At 53.7% G+C, this 14,008-nt stretch overlaps 7 protein-coding genes across 7 annotated transcripts; 3 read left to right on the top strand and 4 right to left on the bottom strand.

Moving 5' to 3' along the window:
• Positions 1-18: 18 nt before the first annotated feature.
• On the bottom strand, positions 19-4,305 carry N7532_007351 (putative non-repetitive nucleoporin; the record flags this gene model as incomplete). The annotated part of the gene is made up of 4 exons (XM_056619844.1): positions 19-630; positions 684-1,456; positions 1,514-3,973; positions 4,032-4,305. 4 exons carry the CDS (start codon positions 4,303-4,305, stop codon positions 19-21), a joined length of 4,119 nt encoding a protein of 1,372 aa, XP_056473210.1.
• Positions 4,306-4,621: 316 nt separating this feature from the next.
• Positions 4,622-5,242, top strand: N7532_007350 (uncharacterized protein; the record flags this gene model as incomplete). The annotated part of the gene is made up of 2 exons (XM_056619843.1): positions 4,622-4,773; positions 4,840-5,242. 2 exons carry the CDS (start codon positions 4,622-4,624, stop codon positions 5,240-5,242), a joined length of 555 nt encoding a protein of 184 aa, XP_056473209.1.
• A 136-nt stretch (positions 5,243-5,378) lies between these two features.
• N7532_007349 (uncharacterized protein) lies at positions 5,379-6,220 on the bottom strand (the record flags this gene model as incomplete). Its single annotated transcript, XM_056619842.1, has 4 exons — positions 5,379-5,654; positions 5,717-5,895; positions 5,958-6,072; positions 6,119-6,220. The coding sequence occupies 4 exons, from the start codon at positions 6,218-6,220 to the stop codon at positions 5,379-5,381; spliced, it is 672 nt and encodes a 223-aa protein (XP_056473208.1).
• Positions 6,221-6,402: 182 nt separating this feature from the next.
• On the top strand, positions 6,403-7,240 carry N7532_007348 (5-formyltetrahydrofolate cyclo-ligase; the record flags this gene model as incomplete). Its single annotated transcript, XM_056619841.1, has 3 exons — positions 6,403-6,490; positions 6,579-7,007; positions 7,125-7,240. 3 exons carry the CDS (start codon positions 6,403-6,405, stop codon positions 7,238-7,240), a joined length of 633 nt encoding a protein of 210 aa, XP_056473207.1.
• Positions 7,241-7,285: 45 nt separating this feature from the next.
• Positions 7,286-7,765, bottom strand: N7532_007347 (small nuclear ribonucleoprotein E; the record flags this gene model as incomplete). The annotated part of the gene is made up of 3 exons (XM_056619840.1): positions 7,286-7,338; positions 7,442-7,532; positions 7,613-7,765. The coding sequence occupies 3 exons, from the start codon at positions 7,763-7,765 to the stop codon at positions 7,286-7,288; spliced, it is 297 nt and encodes a 98-aa protein (XP_056473206.1).
• Positions 7,766-8,036: 271 nt separating this feature from the next.
• Positions 8,037-11,262, top strand: N7532_007346 (mRNA transport regulator MTR10; the record flags this gene model as incomplete). Its single annotated transcript, XM_056619839.1, has 4 exons — positions 8,037-8,345; positions 8,448-10,518; positions 10,585-11,115; positions 11,174-11,262. The coding sequence occupies 4 exons, from the start codon at positions 8,037-8,039 to the stop codon at positions 11,260-11,262; spliced, it is 3,000 nt and encodes a 999-aa protein (XP_056473205.1).
• Positions 11,263-12,544: 1,282 nt separating this feature from the next.
• On the bottom strand, positions 12,545-13,579 carry N7532_007345 (sterol desaturase family protein; the record flags this gene model as incomplete). Its single annotated transcript, XM_056619838.1, has 1 exon — positions 12,545-13,579. One exon carries the CDS (start codon positions 13,577-13,579, stop codon positions 12,545-12,547), a length of 1,035 nt encoding a protein of 344 aa, XP_056473204.1.
• Between the last annotated feature and the right edge of the window lie 429 nt (positions 13,580-14,008).

Here is a 14,008-nt window from a genome sequence, read left to right as displayed (position 1 = left end):
AAATGCCCTGTAGGAAGGCTAACGCAGGAGACTCGAAATCTGCGCACGCAACCTGTCACCCGCTTCCCGGACCTCGGGAGCGTTCTGCGGGTTCTGTTGCAGCAATAACAAGGTTTCCGAGACCCGCTCTGCCGCCGCCTCAGACCCAAATACCATCCCGCCCAGCTGCGCGCTCTCATGGAACCACCCCTGAAGCAGATACACTAGGTCCGCCGCAATGTACCGGCGGTTTGCGCCCTGAAAGGGGGCTTCGTCGGTGTAATACATTGCTTCCAGTACGGCGTACAGGGATTCGTAGGCGACGCCCAGTTCCAGGAACAGGTCGACGACCCAGTAGGTGGTTCCCTCGGTGCGCTGGTGCTCGAGATTGTAGCGCTCCAGGATGGGGAGGAGCTCACGCACCGGGAAGACGGTGTCGGACATACGGAGGCGAGAGCCGAGACTGCGGAGTTTTTCGATGACGGCCTCGTACGGCTTCGGCGTGCCGCGGGCGAGGGTTTCCTCGTGGAGATCTTGGATCAGATGTTGCCAGGTGGCCTTGATGTCGGCTGCGTTGCGGTAGTCTGCCAAGTAGAAGATCTGCAGGCAGATGTCATAGTAGCTGGCCGAGTCGGCGTATTGGTTGAAGAGCTAGTTTTTGTTAGGACATGAAAATAAGGGGTCGGAATCGGAATCGGACGTACCGTGCTGATATCCATCACCGGTCCATCTACGTCCTGCAGGACCTCACCCTTGCGCTCTGGCGCAATGCGCTTATCTTCCTTCAGGCGGTGCAGGAGGTCATCCTGAATGTTGGCAACGTCAATGAGGTTTCCGATCTCCTGCAGCAATCGCTGTCGGGACTGTCGGCCGACATCGGGGGTAAAGGTTGATGCGTTGGCGCGAGCACGGCCCAGGTACTCAATACGTTTGCTCAACGGCAGCGTGAAGGCGCTCTGGGCCAGCTGGAATTGCACCTTGGCGGCCTCGAAGAACCGTTGTGACTGGGCGTAATAACGCCACAGCAGATCGGCATGAGCGATATCGTCGGCGGACTTGCGTTCGAGATACGTGACCACGAACGGGGACTGAGTCTGCAGGAGACGGTCGCTCCAGCCCTGTTCCAAATACCAGTCGTACAGACTGGTCAAGAACACCTCGTCTTGCGAACCGGAAATCACGCAATAAGCCTCGTTCTGTCGTTTGGCAATCTGGGTGGGTTGCCCATCAATGAAACCAGGGTCCGAAGCGGTGAGATTGTCCACAGCGACAATTACCTTCGACACCAGGTCGTAACATTGCTTGCGGAAGTAGAAGTGTTCCTTGCGAGAGTCCTGTAGAGTGATGAGCGGGGGACTTTCGCCGTGGGCATGGGAAGGCATAGGCACCTGTTCGGGACGACCATCCATGATCCAGGACAGGGCAAGGTTGGCTTTGTCGGAAACGCCGGCGACGTTGAGACATAATTGAATGGCTCCTGTTTTTTGTCGGTTAGCATGTACATTAGATCTAGATTCGTTAGTGAACGACATACCAGCAAAGAATTGTGTGTTAATGTACGTATCCACGGCAGAAACCAGGTAGTCCATCGGGAGGTTCTCAGCCACCTCCAGGAAAAGCTTGAGGCTTTCGTTCAGGAGGTTCCGGCCCAAGTCAGAGTTAGCACCAGCCTCAGAAGCACGCTTGAGCAGCTCCTGGGCCTTGAAAATCACCACATCCTCCGGGCTGCAGAAGCTGCCGCATCGACGGCGGAGAGCATCCGCAATCGTCTCCACATTTGAGCCCTTAGCAATGTTGCGGTTGACGATACCCTTCACCAGCTCCTTGGCAATCTCATGACCCTTGCTGGTGCTGAAGAGCTCCTCGAAGGTAAGCTTCAAAAACCGGTGCTTCGACTCGTCAGGAAGTGTGTTCACAATCTCATCCACCCGCTCATCAAAGAGAACGAGGACAAAGGAAATGCCCTCGATAGTGTGGGATACCAGCTGCACCAGCGAATGGACAGCACGGTGTTCGGCCTGCAGTTCAATGACCGCGGCCTTGGACTCGGCCCGGGCAAGAGCATCGGGACCGCTCAGACCTTCAATGAAGCTGCGGTTGACCTTGAAGAACTCTTGGAGAGACGAGAGACTCTGTTGGATGCTCTGCAGTTTGGCAGTGGCGACCGAGGCAGCAACAGTCATTCCACCATCCGACGCCTTGCCAATTGTACTGACCTCCTTCTTCCAAATCGATCGGAGAAGACGCGAAATGTACAGTGCAATACCTTGGTGTCGGGGTGAAGGAGTCACATCATCGATGGTGAGAGCAGTACCGTCACTAATATCTTGGTTTGGTGTGGGCTTGCCACCGAACCCGACAAAGATCTTGCGCGCGAACTCAAGCACGTCGGGATCACTGATCTGGGTCATACGCTGGTCATGGGCGATCTCCTCTCCTTGGCCACAGGCCACGGCGAGGGCCGTCGCCAGAGTCTCCGCTCGCCCAAATCCAAGACTGAATGCCTTGAGCACCTCATCCAAGCCGTCATGACTCAGACTTCCGCTACGCGCCAGGGACGCAAAGATATCCACGGGGCGTCGGCGACGGATGATGTGGATTCCAGTGTTGGTCAGAATTGCCACCTGCGCAGCAGGTTGATCAAACTGAACCGCCATCTCATTACCGAACCCGCCGGCAGTAGCTGGCAGAGGCGCCGAGCATAGCCCAATGTCCTCAGCCTTGCCGCCGAGGTTCAACCAGATAGCCGATTCCGGAGCCTGAGCGGCAGTCGAGCTCTCATGTGGGCGCGCAAGTCGACCAGAGTCAGGAGCGGAGATGAACAGGGTATCCTCGCGTTGTGTGGGATCCCGGCAGGTGAAACAGAAGAAGTAGCCGGGAGGGAAGCGTGCCGCCAAACGAGTCGGTGAAAGGGACTGGAGCGGACCTCTTGCGGCAAGCGATTGAATCCGGTTTCCGTTAACATCTCTGGCATCCAGAGCGATATCAACCGGCGGAGTCTTGATATGTTGCGCCTGCATGCTAGTCGGGGCATCCGCTCCAACCTGCTGGGGGTCCCAGCTGTAAGAACCAGTGGCACTGAGGTAAACTCGGTATCCAGTGGCGGTGGTTGCAACCAAATGATACCGTTTGGCCTCTGCCTCGGGGACAGGGCTGATGGAGACGATCTTCACTTTCGGGTTCAGCGTCTCGTGGGACGCAATGGTATGTCCGATGTTGGCGTAAATGTCTACGGCCCGCTTAGTGATGGCCACAGAGACGCTACCATCATTCTTAAAGTGAAGCACTCGAATTGTGGACTCATTAGACAGGGTGTACAGCAGTCTTCGGCTGTCATCAATCACCATCTGCTCGACGTGTTCCACACCAGCTCTCTGCGCAAGGGCAAGGTTGGGCATGCTCATCGATGGCTTGAATGCTGCAAGCCTAGACCGAGTGTGGTTCACTTTGGCGCAACGGTTGTAGAACCACCGCTCCTCTTGCTGATAGGTGAGCTCCCACACATGGTTGTCAGTCGATCCTCCAAAGAAAATGCGACCGGTCTGGTCCGAAGCGGCAATCACATGGATGTCCAGTCCCCGAACAGGCACTGCCATTTTCGTTTCGAACAAAGACACCTTGAAACGCTCATTGTCCATCTCGCAGCTCATAGCCAGTATGATCACCTCCGCTGTCGTAGCCACCACGAGCAGGTGCGAAATGTTGGGCAAAAATACACCGGGGCGCGGCTTGACCAGCTTCACCGCGTTGATGCTGTTCGGCTGTTCCTCGAATCCAACCAGCTCGGGGTTGTTGGCTTTAAAGTCCCACAGGTACAGTGCGTTGTCAATGGCCACCCACGCGTGGTTGATCTCGGCGAACAAACCCATACTTGTCGACACCTGGGCACGATTGTATTGATCGAAGATTTGATCGGGGATGTTGTACATTTTGACTTTCTGGAACGGCGCCCATGACGGGCTCGTGGGGATATCATAGTCGGATGAGAATCCCTCTGTTCGGGTCTAGTTAGCTTTCATCTTTCCTGTTAACTAGAGCTGGGGAAAATTTACGCGACAGATAGCTGTCCAGGTCCGGAAAGCGAGCTTCTTGCGCCAGGGTATTGTTGATGGTGTGCGCCCCACGCTCTTCCACGCTCAAGGCTCGGTTGGATGTCTGGACGATCGCCGGGGCCATATTGGGCAATGGCGTCTGCACCGGGAGGGGCTGTGGCGGAGATCGGGGGGCGTCATTTCGGGGCACTGCTGGAGTCTGTAGGAACGCTCCAGGCAGGGGTCGCTGCGGTGTCCCCGGAGGGAGGTTCGTGGGCAGAGTCGGATACGCCATTCTGCAGCTGGAGAGCTGGGCAGAGGAGGAGGGAGGACTCCCCGCTGGATGGAGACGGAATAAATGGAGCTTCAGCTATTAAGTGAATCAAAAACCAGAGCTCCCTCGGGCTAGGATGGAAGATGGGGAGGGGATGTTGCAGTGCGGAGGAGTTGGCCTGCCGTCTTTTGCGAAAAGCGCGAGTCAACAATTGAAGGCGCACGGACCACCGATATTCCGCCTTTCGCATTCACAGCTTCCGCGTCGACTTTCTTCAGTGACTGCCATTGAAGCCGCCACCAACTTCTGCCGTATTTATTTGTTTCGGAATTTTATCATGTTCCATTCACTTCGTCTGTCTACACGGGCGCCGTTGCGCTCCATGCGCATGGTGCGCTGGAATTCTACCGCCAGCCCTACTACGCCTCCGCTGATGGCTACGCTTCGGACAGACTTGAAAACAGCTATGAGAGCTAAGGATACTTCTAGGTAGGTCGTTTTAATGCTTTGTGAATTGATAATGAGTGACTAATTCATTATTTCCTGTCGCTCCAGGCTCAATGTCCTACGTGCCGTCATCTCCGAGTTCAATAACAGCCAAAAGACCGCCTCCCCCATTCAAACAGATATCCAGCTCTTATCGCTTCTGCGCAAGCGGGCTAGTGCTGCCAGGGATGCTGCCAAGGAGTTCGCCGAGGCCGAACGACCCGATCTGAAGGAGAAGGAGGAAGCGCAGGTGGCCGTCCTCGAGGAGTATGCCAGCCAGGTCAAGACCCTCGCCGTTGAGGAAGTCGAGACCATCATTGCAAACGAGATTACCGCCATTAAAGAGGCCGGGAAGAAGCTCGATGTCGGTCAGGTGCTCAAGTCTCTCTTTGCGCCCGGTGGTGCCCTGGACGGCAAGCCCGCCGACCGCAAGGAAGTCGCTGGTCTGGTCAAGAAGGCTGTCTCTGCGTGAGTCTGGACTCCGCGGAACTGATGTGTACACTAGATTTACAATACGTTCAATATATCCCCTCTCAGAATTAATGATGAAAAACACTGTTGAATCGAATGCGGGACCAAGAAATTCCGGATATTAAGTCTATTACACATTAAGAAAAGAAGAACGCCGCTCCACCGAGTGAGGTTGCCAGCACGCCAAACCACCACCAACGATCTGGGTTGATTAGTTCCTCCTTGATGACGACATGAAGGCCTGATGACAGTTCTCGCTTCTTCTTGGATGTTGGGATGGGGTTGAGGGTGTTTGTGGGCAGCATCTTGGGCGGGCGATATGCCAGGTACATGGGGTGCATGATCTCGCCGGTGGATTGCTGCAGGTCCAGTCGTTGGACGTGGTTATATGCGTCGACCGAGACTGAGAATCCCTGTAGTTGGCCTGTGTTAGATCCTGCCACTGTAACAGCATGGTTCACTGGTCATGGCTTACCTTGAACTTCTCCGTGTTGTTGTATCGGGTATAGAAAGCCGTGTCCTGCACGCATGGCTGGGAGAGCAGCTGTCGACCATCACTGGCGATGGGATGCAAGACCATCGATCCATCGGCAGAGACGGTATAGGTTCCGTGTTGCCACTGCATGATTCCTGAGGGACACGATGGATCCGTGGCTGCGCTGGTTAGCCCGATGGTTCTCTGCAAAGGATATAGATCGGGATCCACCGGCACTCACGATTTGCTATAGCGCGATAAAAGGCCTCTTCATAGTGACCCTCGCCATCAAACGAGTATGAAATACCCGTCAAATTAGGCTCAAAGAACCGATCATTCAGCGGGTCGTAGAAATCCTAGTCTCGTCAGCATCGTCTCGCGTCGTTGTTATGGTGTACATACCGGACCGGTAAAGACTTGCTTCGATTTTGTCGTCCACGTTCCCACCAGCTCTTCCACATTCACGGCCGCCGCCGTGGCCAAGAAAGCCCATAGAAAGATCATCGTTGTTGAATTGAGGACACGAGGAGAGAAGAGAGAAGAGAAGGTCGTCCCTGGGCTCCCTTCATTCGGGTGGGGACCAACAAGGACGCCGCACTGGCATGCCGGTCCACTCTTATCGATTATCGGCTGGAATGATCGTTGCATCTCCTCCCTCCTATTCTCCCGCGGGGCTGCACCGAACAATGGCGTTTCAGCTGGCCAAGCGTGACTTGCGCAAGCGGATGCGTGGGGTCTTCGAGGGCCTTTCGTCAGCTGCAATCGTTCAGCAATGTAAGTTCACCGTTCCCCCGCGTTGTTGGCCGTCAATGAGTTTCCCGTCGGGCTTTGACTCACACGCAATGGTTGCGACCTTGTCTAGCTGTCGTCGCCACGAACAAGTTCCTGTCGCTGGCCGAATACCAGAACGCGAAGAGCATCGCCGTCTACTTGTCGATGCCGACGGGCGAGCTGTCTACGCGGAGTATCGTCCAGGATGCTTTGCAAAGCGGGAAATGCGTATACATTCCGTACATTCACAAGCCTGACAAGGTCTCAGTGATGGACATGCTCGCTCTCGAATCGATGGCCGAGTTCGAGTCGCTACAGCCGGATAAATGGGGGATTCCGTCTCTTCAACCTACACAGATTCCTGGTCGTCGAAACTGCTTCGAGGCCAGTGGATTGGATCTCATCGTCATGCCGGGTATGGCGTTTGACGAGGGATTTCGCAGGTTGGGCCATGGTAAAGGGTATTACGATCATTTTCTGACACGATATGGTAAATGGAGTGAGAAAATGCCATTTCTCGGTAAGCAATCCTAAAAACCCCAGGCCAAAAACAAGAAACCCCAGGCAAAGAAAACAATGAAGAAATCAAAACCCCCATTTTTGGCCCGAAAACTAACAAAAAAACGCCTTGTGCCAGTCGCCCTATCCCTCCATGAACAGTTGCTTGCCGAGGAGATCCCCGTGGTGGAGCATGACTGGGTGATTGATGCGATCGTAGTAGGTGACGGAAGGTATTTGGTTCGCCGGACGTAAACGAAAAAAAAATGTCGTGAGATGTCGAAACCAGTTTAGGGCAGCTTAGTTACCAAACGCAATAAGGGAAACATTGTCACCCTTGAGGACAATTTCGCCTGTTATCATAATAGATAGGGTCAGGAGCTATCTCAGAAGCTATCCCACAGGCAGCACCGCGCGATAAACGCACAGCGTCCCCGTAGTGGCAGGGGCACTTACCTAGGTTGCGACGCTTCTCCTCTCGACCGCGAGCAGAGACGCGAACCTCCACAGCGTCTTCCAGAGTCATGTTCATGAACTCGTCGAAGGCCTAGAAATTCCCGCATCAGTATATGTGCATAATTTGATGGTCGGTGGGGTCAAACTGAAGCTTGCGCAATGGGTACATACCTGGATGCGGCCCTCGATACGGTCACGGGGCGCATCGACGAGCCAGATCTTCACAATGCTCTTGCTCTGCATCCCACCGAAGATCATGTTGATGGGAACGACCAGCTGCTGCTGCTTCTGCTTGTTGCGCGGGAAAGAGTTAGGAGCAGGCATGGTGACGGTTGGGTTGGAGAAATTGGAGAAATGTGGCAGAGCAAAGCTGAGCAGGCGGAATGCGGGAAGAAGTTAGGAGCGGCAAGCTCTGCGTCCCGTGATCGGTAATACCGTTACACATCACGGGCACCACATCCCACCTTCCTCCTCACATTTGACTCTTTGCGACCACCCCCTCGTCCTGTGACTTCTTTCTTCCCACCCGTTCATTCTTTTTCGTGGTCGTCGGATTCAGTGATTGAGTCTTGACCTGATCAACGCGCCACCCATCATGGCCAGCAAGGAAACTGGGCAGGCATTTGCCCCGGTCCTGGCGGCCGTCGCGACTATGCAAGGGAATGTGTCTAGGTCCGAGAAGACGCAAGCCCACGAATTCCTAGAGAAGTTTCAGAAATCGGTACGCCCCCCTCTTCGTCGCCCTCCCGGTCGCTTCGACCGTGACTCTCTATTGGCAATCCCTTCTAACCCCAGAAAAACGGTGTTACAGATCGAAGCGTGGCAAACGACCCACGCTCTATTACAGTCGCCCGATGTCCCCGTCGAGGCGAAATTGTTCGCGGCGACCACATTGAAGGGAAAGGTATAGTCTCTTTTTGGAAGATTCCGGCTGGTTTAGATGCGGGATGCCCGCGGAACGTGGAGGACGAGAAACGCGGGGCTAACTTTGACCTTTCAAAAACAGATCGTGTTCGACTTGGACCAACTCCCTCCCGACGCCGTAATTGCTCTGCGTGACTCCGTTCTCAACCTCCTGGTGGCTTTTGCGTCCGGGCCGCGACCAATTCAGACTCAGTTATGTGTGTGTTTGGCAAGTTTGGCGATCCAGATGCTCGCCTGGAAGGATGTCCTGGCGACCGTGGGCTCGGTATTGGGCAGCAGTGCGGGGGACTGCGTGCTGGAATTCCTGAAGATCTTACCGGAAGAAGTGACGGAGGGACGCAAGATCAATCTCAGCGAAGATGAATTGCTCCAGCGCACCAAGGAACTTCTGGAAGATAATGCCGAGCAGGTCATGCAACTGATGATCGGATATGCCCAGTCGTCGCCCACAGCTGCTACGAACCCGCGTCTTCTGGACTGCATTACTTCATGGCTGCGCGAGATCCCGGCTGCCCAGATTGTCGAGTCGCCTTTGATGGATGTCATTGTGAAAGCACTGGATAATGACGTGTCTTTCGATGCCGGCGTCGACTGCATGTGCACTCTCTACCGCGATACCCGGGATGTCAACGAGTCCCTCCCCATTATTCAGGCCCTCTACCCCCGCCTGATGGCCCTTCGACCTAAGATCGCCGAGAATGCCGAGGCGGAGGATCTGGAAGCGTTCAAGGGTATTACACGAATGTTTGCTGAGGCCGGAGAGGCATGGGCCGTCCTGATTGCGCGTCTTCCGGGTGAATTTCGTGGCCTCGTTGAGGCAGTCCTCGAGTGCTGTGCACGCGACTGGGAACGTGATGCGGTTTCGTTAACATTCATCTTCTGGTACGAACTGAAGCAATACATTACGCTCGAACGCTATCCGGAGGCCCGAGTCAGTCTGCAGGATATCTTCTCGCAACTGGTCGACATCATGGTGAAGCACCTCGAATACCCCAAGCCCGAGGATGACGAGACCGATCTGTTCGCCGGTGATCGTGAGCAAGAGGAAAAGTTCCGTCAATTCCGTCACCAGATGGGCGATGTACTGAAGGACTGTTGCGCCGTGGTGGGCGTACCTGACTGTCTCGGCAAGATCTACCAGCTGATCCAGCAATGGGTAGGCAAGTACGCGTCGCAGGCCAGTGACAATCATGTCCCCCACTGGCAAGAGCTCGAGGCACCTCTCTTCGGCCTTCGTGCCATGGGTCGTATGGTGGACCCTGAAGAGGACACCGTTTTGAACCAGCTCGTCCCCTTAATCGTGCAGATTCCCAACCAGGAGAAGATCCGCTTCCAGGCCATCATGGCTCTTGCTCGATACACCGAGTGGACTGCACTGCATCCCGAGACCCTCGAGGCCCAGCTCAACTACGTTATCTCCGGTTTCAACCACAGCTCCCAGGAGGTCATTCAGGCATCGGCGTTGGCGTTCAAGTTCCTGGGCACGGATTGTCAGAAGCTCCTGGGTGGTCACATCAACCAACTGCACTCGTTCTTCGAGTCAGTGTTGGATAAGCTCAAACCCGCTAGCCAGGAAGAAGTTGCCGAGGGTGTTGCGGCCGTTGTGTCCGTACAGCCCCGCGAGAAGATCTTCGAGTCTTTCCGGATGTTCTGTGATCCCATCATCATGCGTATCATGAACCTCGCCGACAACGCTCAAGATGAAGAGGGACAGCGCGCGGTGGCCGATCACCTGCAGTTGATCACCATCTTCGTGCAGGTGGTGACCCCCATTGTTCCTCACGGTGAGGAGAACCCAGCCGTGAAGTACTGCGGCGAGATCCTCCCTATCATGACCACGATCGTTATGAACTTTACGTCCTCTACTCCTATTTTGGAACGAGTGTGCCGCTGCTGGCGCTACATGATTATCTCCTACCGCACTGCTATGACCCCCTTGCTGCCCACTCTCGCTCAGAGCATTGCCAATGGTTTCGAGGCTTCTCGTGAGGGATGCTTCCTGTGGGCTACTGATGCCGTGGTGCGCGAGTTCTCTGATGGTGCCGAGAATGTGGATCAAGCGACTAGCGATGCCGTCTATCAATTCTACGAGCAGCAGACAATTGCATTCCTCCGCATCATGAATGACCTACCGCCAGAGAACCTCCCTGATGGTAAGTCCTGTCATTTCTGGTCGTCGGGAAATCCCCCGGTTACTAACCTATGTTATTTGTGTTCAGTCATCGAAGACTTCTTCCGACTATCATCTGATGCTGTCCGGTACTACCCCAAGATGTACATCGGCTCTCACCTCGCGGTTCCCACCTTCTCCGCGGCTCTGAGCGCCCTTACTCTCCAACAGACGGACCCCCTCATCGCCACCCTTCACTACTACCGAGACCTCTTTGGCTTCGCCTTTGAAAAGCCACTCGTCTCTGAATTCACCAGCCCTGAAGGAGAACCATACACTACCCCACCGGAGGTCCGTGAGGCCGTCAAGAACCTTATCCTTTCCCACGGCGAGCTCTTGTCTCAACGAGTTGTGACTGGCATGATGTTTACGTTCCCCGGTGACTGCTTCCCCGACGCATCGGGTATCATGATGACCATGTTCGAACTCCTCCCTCAAGAGACCGGGGCCTGGTTGCAGAGCACCTTACAGATGCTACCTTCTGGCTCTATGAAGGGCGGAGAGGCCGAGCGACTCCTCAAGAGCATTGCCGACAAGATCGAGTCCGGCGAGACCCGCAAGATCCGCGTTCTCCTCCAAGGTATGTCTTTTCACTCTTTCCCATCATTCCCCTGCTAACCTTTTCCCTTTCCTGCTAGACTTCACCAACTCCTACCGCCGCCGGAATGTCGCCCCCCGCGACGGACTGGGCCGGCTCGAAGCCACCCGGTTCCGATTCAGCGGATGAACCCCTTCTGTACATTTCTTTATCCCATCAGTGTTTTCAGGGTCTTGCCCGGGGACAAAAACCAGAAAAGGATCCTCCCCCTTTCTCCGAGCATTTGCACATCAGGTGTTATTCCCATTTACCCCCTTTTTTACTTCTCTTACGCGCCATGTGGTATGTATGATGGCAAACGAAATCCGGTGGTCAAGTGATGATTTATGATCCGCCGCGCCTGCGCCGGCTTGCCAGATTCGGGTTCTGGCTGTGACTGCGAGGGATCTTATAGGTAGTATCCCAGCTAGTTGCGCACCGTGATGACGGCAGAGAATTTAGAGACATGTTAATGTCTTATTGTGGATCGTTCGGGGTTCTTGTAGATACCTTCATGTTGGATAAGATGCTAGATGTGACGACACGTGATCTTATATCGTATGATAGAATGTATTGGGTGCAATCTCATACGGTAGTACGCCACCCATGTTCTCATGACTTCTCCAGACCGTTAACATTTGTACTTGATGCATACAGCGTAAATGATGGCAGTTTCGTATCAAATATGGTTAATTGCGTTAGATTTCATTACATGTGAATATCTCTCATATCAAGTATCCATGCCTAATGACCGCAGCCTAGGAGCAAAATATATATCTCCAAGCATGAAAAGTTCATACAGAATTAAGGCGAATTCCTCAAAAGCTAAGACGAAATATATTCACCCAAAAATATCCTGCAGTATCAAATCACTGTGAGCTCATCAAACCAATCAATACTCTACCGAAGTTGGCCCCTCCAAATTACATCTTGAAGTGCACTTCAACCTTACTAATCATAGAGGGGTATGTACAGAGCACGCTAACCGCATCAGGCAAGTGCCGAGCGCAACAACTGGGTCATAAAACCAATTGTGGTGCCACATTCCAAGGAGGCCCCGTAACTCAATTGGTAGAGTGTCAGATTCCAGTCCTGAAAGTTAAGCGTTCGAGTCGCTTCGGGGTCAACCAAACTCCTTATTTTTGACCAGATGGTGATAATTTTTTTGTTTTACTTCTGTTTGCGAGTACATGGTTTGGCTTTACTCTTTTTTTTTCTTTCCTGAAAAATTTTTTCCGATCTCCCCTGGGTAGATTGGATCGATTTAACACCCGTTCGTTGCATCCCATGTCGACCGATGTCAGGTGAAGTGCAGAAATTTTTCTAGATGCACATTGGAAAATTCATTTGAAACATTTGGGTAATCAACGCTGACATAAATCATCCATAAACCAAGTCCACTCTAGACCAAGAACACATATACAGATACCACTTAAAAGATAGGCATCGTCGCCCGGTTCTCATAATCCACGTTAGCATCAACACTCTCAATGCGATCCCCACAAGTCCCAAAAACCCGATCCCAAATCCGAGTCTGCTTGCCATAATTATGACTCTTCCTCCACCCCTTCCGATGATGCAAATCATGATCCTCAATCACAAGCTCCATATCGAACTTGCGCATCAACCACGCCATCGGATTCGGCACCGTCGCATGAAGTCGCAACCCACTGTGTCCCGCGACCTCTGCAAAAAGCACGTACAACTGGCAGATGTGCCACTCGTAAAATCCCATTGGGAATCCGAGCAGTTTCATCGTCCCGTAGGCCATTAGTGGGATACCTGCGATGTCGAAGAATTCTTGCTCCGAGTCCGCGTAGATTGTTAGGAGCGGGTTTGGATGTTTGGTTAGGTGGTGCGTTCGGTGGTATTTCCAGAGGCCGTTGACGTCGTGCATGAAGCGGTGGTACCAGTAGAACCAGAAGTCTACGGCGATGCTGTAGAGGGAAATTTCGAAGAAGAGGACGCCCCAGTTTATTGAGAACGGGCCTTCTTCTTTGCTGTAGGTGAGGTACGTTGTGAAGAGTGGGCGGACGAACCCGGCTAGGAAGACGGAGAGGAGCGTTTTGCCTACTCCGACATCTGGGACTCCGTCACGTTCGTGCTTGTCGCCGTCTAGGAAGCCATGTCTGTGGCCTAGTTCGCGCATTGCGCGCAGCTGTCGGAAGGCGAAGAAGCGCGAGGCCTGGTAGTAGAAGATGAAGGCGATGACCGGGTGGAAATTGTAGCCAGTGAAGTGGATCCAGGCTTGGTGGGCGATGAGAGGGATCGAGGCGTGCACAATGATCCAACGGTGCGATTGCCAGTCCGGGAGGTAGGGCAGTTTGTCTGTTTTGGGGTGCACGGGGACTTCACGATCTAGGTCGACGTGGAAGACGTTGGCTGAGTTGAGGATTTTGTGTGGGATTCCCCATTGTTCTTGATCGTTACGCCACGTGGACTTCATCGAGTCCTTGGGGTTGCTCATTGTGGCGGTTGTGGTGTATGTGGATGTGGTAGTGGGCCATGTGCCCGTGGGGTATGGGGAGATATCATTTTTATAGTTGCTGTGTCAGTCTGGAGGCAAGGTGATGATCATGGTCTTGTGTCATGGCTTGACCGAGGTTCATGTGTAGATCAGCGTCTTTTTGGGATGCCCCTTTTTTAAGACTCTGTTGTTCGGCGTTCGTTAAGCTTCCAGAAACGCGTGGTGGGCAACACCGAATGGTTCAGGCTGGGCCGGGCCTCTCATTGGTTATTCGCAGTGGTTACCGTTCAGGGAATAGTCGAAACACTCTAAATCTGGTGATGATTTGCCTCGGTGGTCATCCTGGGCCAGTCCACTCGTATGAGGGTTGCAGGGAAGAGATGATGGAAGACGTTAGGTTGAGTCAGACGTTGAAGCAGCAACGGCTTT

This window comes from Penicillium argentinense (assembly GCF_028826775.1).
Source record: "Penicillium argentinense strain IBT 30761 chromosome Unknown utg000006l_segment0_segment0, whole genome shotgun sequence".
NCBI lineage: Eukaryota > Fungi > Ascomycota > Eurotiomycetes > Eurotiales > Aspergillaceae > Penicillium > Penicillium argentinense.
This window is presented reverse-complemented; position numbering and strand designations above follow the sequence as displayed.